This window comes from Cajanus cajan, chromosome 4, assembly GCF_000230855.2.
Source record: "Cajanus cajan strain Asha chromosome 4, NIPB_CcT2T_4, whole genome shotgun sequence".
Lineage (NCBI taxonomy): Eukaryota > Viridiplantae > Streptophyta > Magnoliopsida > Fabales > Fabaceae > Cajanus > Cajanus cajan.
In genome coordinates this window covers 71,993,616-72,000,029 of record NC_138520.1, presented here as the reverse complement: position 1 = coordinate 72,000,029, position 6,414 = coordinate 71,993,616, and the positions used below count along the sequence as shown (strand labels likewise).

General features: G+C 29.2%; 1 protein-coding gene across 1 annotated transcript; it reads right to left on the bottom strand.

Annotated features, from left to right (window-relative positions):
- Window positions 1-640: 640 nt before the first annotated feature.
- PIN5 (Auxin efflux carrier family protein) lies at window positions 641-4,806 on the bottom strand. Its single transcript, XM_020379215.3, has 5 exons — window positions 3,555-4,806; window positions 3,072-3,157; window positions 2,022-2,179; window positions 1,322-1,398; window positions 641-995 (listed from the first exon to the last, which is right to left on the bottom strand). Exons 1-5 carry the CDS (start codon window positions 4,265-4,267, stop codon window positions 923-925), a joined length of 1,107 nt encoding a protein of 368 aa, XP_020234804.1. The 5' UTR covers window positions 4,268-4,806; the 3' UTR covers window positions 641-922.
- Window positions 4,807-6,414: the final 1,608 nt, after the last annotated feature.

The window sequence follows — 6,414 nt, the reverse complement described above, 5'->3', positions numbered from 1 at the left end:
AAAAAAATTAGTAGAGAAAACATTTCTAAACTTACATTTCTTAGTTTAAGATTTTTTTTCAGTTAGTCCTTCAAGGTTTTAAAAACTTTTATTAGGCTTTTCTTTTGCCCAAAATATTTATTTACACTTTTTTATTCTTATTTTGCACAAAAGATAATTAAGGAAACTATGTCAGGAGAACGGATGGTTTAATTTTCAAAATTTGAGTTAAATGTATTTTTGTCCCTGAAAATATCACCCTTATCTTTTATATTTTAGTCCCTATAAAAATTATATATTCCTTATATTAACAAAAGGATCGACGTGGTTAATTTTAGTATGTGACTAGGAATTAAAAATATGTGCAACAAGGAATTGAAACCACATTACTTATAATTAAACGCATAAACTAAAACTAATTTTTTTAAGAACTAAAAAAATTCATAATATATTTAGAAAATAAAAGCATATTTAAACCTTAAAGATTTTAAGAATTAAAATGTCCAACTTATACAATCTCAAAAATTAATTCAAATTTTTACTTTATTTCATCAAATTCATGTGTGATTTTGCAAATTATATTTTGTATTCTTTAAATACGCCATATCAATCAATATTCAATATATATTCATGATATAATTAAGAAAAGGAGAGAATAATATATGTTCTAAGGAACCGATTGTAGATAATAATATGTAGGCCCCTCATCAATACATGGACATGGCTTCAAGGTTTGTGATTGTAATACATTAATTCCTTGAGATTTATATAATTGACTGGCTGGTGGCTAATATATAGGAATCAAAATCAGACTAAATTACAAATTATAACTAGGGCACCATGGTACAATTGGGTAGGGTACTTTCAGTTTAACTTAATGGGAAGAAGAAAAAATAGTTTGAATTTTCCGTTTTGGACCCTTTTGATAAACCACATCTCTGATTTAATGTATAAACTCCAAAATTGCGTAGTAGGCAACTAAGACGGGAAGAGAAACAATCATGCCAAAGATCACCCTGATAACCACAAAGTATATGTAAAATTAATGTTAGGATACATGCACCATTAATGGCTTCAAAAGAACAATATACTATATAAGCGTGATTAAGAAGAACCATAATGAAAAATAAATAAATAAATAACAAACAAGCTAAGAAGAAATTAAAATAGACAATTTCGATATCGAGAAAAATGTTATTAGATTCTTAGATAAAAATGACAGGATTACTTATCGATCAAACCCTTAAAATGTCATGACCAAATTTGTGCTGCAACTTTCATATGTGTGAAAATTATTATCTGTTCATTATCATTCTTCATCACTGAGAAAAACAAAACTTACGCAGTGCTGAGAATTTCTGGATGCAACCCATATTCTTTAGCGTAAATGAAGGATGTGATGGACTGTGGCACTGCAGCCTGCACCATATATAGAATAAAAAATTTAATGGAACAATATTCTTTGTTTTTCATGAATAATATTTAAATTAATAGATATTCTGTCTTTAACCTAAAGTTTTCTAATTTTATTTATTCTGAAATGTTTACGCCTAATGCAATAAAACTTTAACAAAGTAATTGATTTATTTAACTTATTTTGTTTACACTGGCATCACACGTACGTTTACCCACAATATTGCTTTATAATTAAACACGAGATTAAAGAAACGACATGCTCATTCAGTATATAGTGTGATACACTTGTTCCATGTTCCACACCACCACTTTTTCATACAATAAGAATATTAATCAGCATACATGATCTTTCCAGAATTCTTTTTGCAATTAGTGGTCACAGTCACAAGTCAATATCAAGTATTAATTACTTTAATTACTAAAAAGTTGTTGCACTTGTTGAACAGTCCTGGCTTTACAAATCAAATAAGTTAGCAAAACGTGACATGTGGCTTGAAATTTTCCTACCAAAACACACAAACATATATACTAAATAAATAAGTCTACTGATACATGATTTCTAAAAATGGTGCACGAATTTTGTAACGAAAACATATAGTATGTGTTTGATGAATGAAATTAATTACCTGAATGATGGCGACACGTAAGACGTCACCGTGCAATCCTACAACGATGGCACCGATTGCCATAGCTGCTGGTCCCGCAATGAACTTTAAAACCAAACCAAACACAGTCATACTTGGTCCACATGCAATCAAATTCTCCTGAAGTGCCATGAAAATACCTGCATGCACTCATCACACATCACATACCACTTCTTCTGAAGCTAATTTAATGTGTACCTTGGTCGAGCTTAATTAACATAAGAATCCCATAAAAACATAGGAGTGTATACAGTAATCAAATGTCAGCAACATTTTCTTTATTATCAAATTTATAAAAAAAAATACAAAATTTAATCAATTTCATGTCTCGTTTAATAAAGATTTAAATATATTTTTATTTTTTAAATTGAGAATAAATTTATTTTTGATCTCTTAAATTTAAAATTATTGTTTTAGTCTCTATAATTTTCAAAAAAATTATTTTTGTTATTTAGGTCATGAATAATATATTTGGAAGTAATAAGTTAAAATAATTATGCAGTATCAATTGAATTTAATGTAATATTTTTTTAACAGAGACATCAAATAGATATTATGAAAAAAATTTGACAGATTTTCTAATAAAATTTGAATATAAATACTAAAATAAGATTTTTTAAAATTACAAGAACTAAAAAATTTAATTTTAAATTTTAAGGATTAGAAACAAATTTACTTAAATTTGAAACATTAAAAATATATTTAGGAATTTAATAAATCTCTCTTGGTTTATAGCATGTTTATTTTATAGTTTGAGATGTCTCAAACATTCCCATTTAAAAGTTATAATTTGTTGTTTCTCAATAAATTTGTAAATAAATCATTGAAATGTGAGCTTATGGATCATAACGTGTATCCAAACATGCTATCAGCAATAAATTTATTAAAATTTATAATTTTTAATAAATTTTAACTAATAAAAAAACATTAAAATTAGGGAGAGTTATAAAAGGCATGGGTAACATTACTATAACAATTATTAAGACTCAAGAAGTCATATCCATTGCCAAAACATGTATATAATTAACTCACCCATACTAAACATGGCAGTGCCTATCCCGGCCTTTGACATGATCTGTATAGACCCCTCTACCATACTTGGCATCACCAAATTCCACCTATATATACATGCACACACATCACTTCACACTACAACACATAAAAATCATTTGAAATATATTTAGATAATTTCAAATGGTCAACGTGCATATGGATATGAAACATGTATAAGAAGTATATGGAATGTATCTAGTGGAAACAAACATGTCAGCTAGCTCATCAGAATGATTAACTTTAATTAATTATAATATTGATAATATATTTTCATCGATACTAAATTTTAATGAAAGAGTAAACGATATTCGCATACAATAAATATCGACCATCAATTTTTTTTCTTCTATTTCTCTCTATATTTTCATAAATGATATAATGAAAAAAAATAGTGTTGTATAAATTGTTGAACAAATATCATTTTTCACTGTAAAATTATGAACCAAGTATATATATATATACCTGTTAGATATGAAAGCCCAGGAAATTCCCATCACACAGCCATATGAATTTGGGTTCATTACAAGTTTGAGCCACACAAGCTTCATCAACTTGCCAAAAGGAAGCCTACTACTAACAGTTTCTTCTAACACCAACTCCTCTTTCACATCAATAGCCACACCATCACTTGTAGTCACATTACTAACGTTGTCAACGATCGTTGCTTTTGATCTTGGTTTCAAGGTGGTGGTGCCCTGAATTCCCGTTCTCCTAAACTCCAACACGAACAGAAGCAAAGTGAGCCATATGATGGCTTGCACCACCGAGGACTGAACCACAAGGTCCTCACCAAGGGCTCCGTACATAGGCTTCACCATTGGAACTCCAACAACAAGAGCATTAGTAAGAGTGCACAAAGAGAAACTTGTTATAGACCAACAAAAACTCCCTTTAGTAGTGCACTTGGCCCAAAGGGCAAGCACCACCATGATGATGAACTTTGATATGGTGTCTGCAGCTATGAAGGAGTAGTTCATCTTGAAAGGGTCGATGTGTGCAGTGAACTCGAATGTAAAGAGTGGAAAAGTGAAGTAACATACAAATTTGTTTATGGCATCACATTGCTCCCTAGTGAAAATGTTCCACCACTTTAGTGAACCATACCCTAACACCAGAGCTACGTAAAGTGGCACCACTGCTACCACTACCTTATACACATCTTCCCACCCAATCATTTTTTTCTGTGTGTGATCTGAAAACCTTAACTTCTCGAGAAAAACTATGAATATTGGACAAAACTTTGGTTTTTGGTTTCAGTCATAGCTAGGTAACAGTAATCGGTCTCGAGTATTTATATGCATACTTACAAGAAAGGACAAAATGTAAATAAATAAATCAGTAATGATATTCGAATGAAAATATAAATGTTTATATTCATACACATACACTACATGGAAAAGGACAAAAGCAGATAAACAAATCAGCAACTTTATTCCAGTGATCGATATCATTTCTTTTTATTCTCTTATTTAATTTTATCAACAATTTATGAAGGTGAGATTATGCAACAGCAAGGTTACATTCTTGTAAGGTGTTGAGTTCAATCAAATGTTCTGTTGGAGTTCCACATGTAATATAGTCCAAATAAAATATGTAAATAGAAAGAATTCTCACCTTATGTAAACTAGTTTTACAGAGTTAAATTCAATTCAAACTTACATTTTTAACATGATACTAAAATTTATCCTAACGAATGTTGTTAGGTTTATTGTATCATCTACTATTGAATAGTTATCAGAAAATTCAGTGATGTCCAATTTTATAGACTTTATATATGCTTGAGATGAGTAGTCTTCTTCGTTTCAGAGTCGGTTACTGTCTCTAAATCTCAATAAGTGAGATTCTCGAGCACTAGATTTCCTTTTTTCATCTCTCTCTGCATATATATTCAGACAAGGGTTGAAGGGTGTTCTCAGAATTGGATTCCATGCATATGGATTCCTGAAGGCTGACATATGAGTGTAACTATAGCGAGCTTAGTGCATGCAAACGTGTCGTTGCTTTTTTGGCTTAAATGGTGTTTTGTTTGTGGTCAGCAATTTTTGACATAGAGAATAAAGAATGAGGTGCAGCTAGCTTAATTACCACTATTTCATCCACTTTTGAAAATAGTTTTGGGATTTCATTAATTATTGGCATGTTGCTTGCTTATTATTCTTATTATTGGAATGTTGCTTGCTTATTATTCTTAGCACAACACAAAGTGGGAATTCAATAATGCAATCAAAGCATCCTAAATTCCATGCTTGGGAATGATACTGTCACTGTTATTATATATTTTTTGCGGTATACATGAAGATGACAACACCAAGCAATACCAATATCGAATTCAGTCAAAGTTTAGGAATAAAAGTTGAATGTTGGTGTGTTGTGCTTGAACATCAATCGCTGATCCTCATCAAACATTACCTATACATAATATCGGTTGTATCTAATGACTAAAGAGAGAGTGAATGGGGGGGAGAGAAACAAGTTTAGGTCATACATAAAATTTAGTATCAACTATCAACCCTTGCATGAAGATATCGCTGAAATATATGTATGAGTTAATAAGTGTAATTTTAAAAGAATTTTTATCTCTATATCTATCCTTTATTTTATTTTTTCTATTTAATAGTTAAAGATGAGTTATTTGTTAAACCCGTTAGATTGATAAAAATAAATAAATAATAAAAATAGAGAATAATTCGTTATTTTAAAAAGGTGTTTGGTACAAAGATTTTTTTTTAACCTGTTCAAGTTTGGTTTACTAATTAAAAAATAATTAAGAAACATTGTTTTTAACTATGTTTTCTACAAAATTGTTTTCATGAAAATAGGTAAGAGTGTAACATTTTTAAGTTAAATAAAAAGTTTTACTTTAATAAAATGTCATGTTACCCTTATTTTTTATTTAATGTAGTAAAAATTATTAATTCTCAATTAAGACAATTATTTTTAAGAATATTTATGGACAACCAAATATATTTTAATTATTTTTAGAAATTATGTAATTCTCAAATATGATTTTTTTTTCTACCAAATGCACCCTAAGAAAAATATATATACATAAGAAAAATATCTTACATAGCTTTTTTAGGTGTGAAATAGCATATAAGGTGTACACAAATATTCTTGAAATAAAAATATCTTACATTGCGTTAGCTGTGGTTTGATTAGGTTTAATGCCCTTTTTACTAGCTAATTGAATATTATTTGAAGCAGACGGCTTAATATATATGTGCCATATCAAGAATAAATTCAATTTCTGTACAGAAAATTCTAAATTCGACCGATCTTTCTTTATTTTTCTTGATACCTTAGTGTGTACCCGATATATACA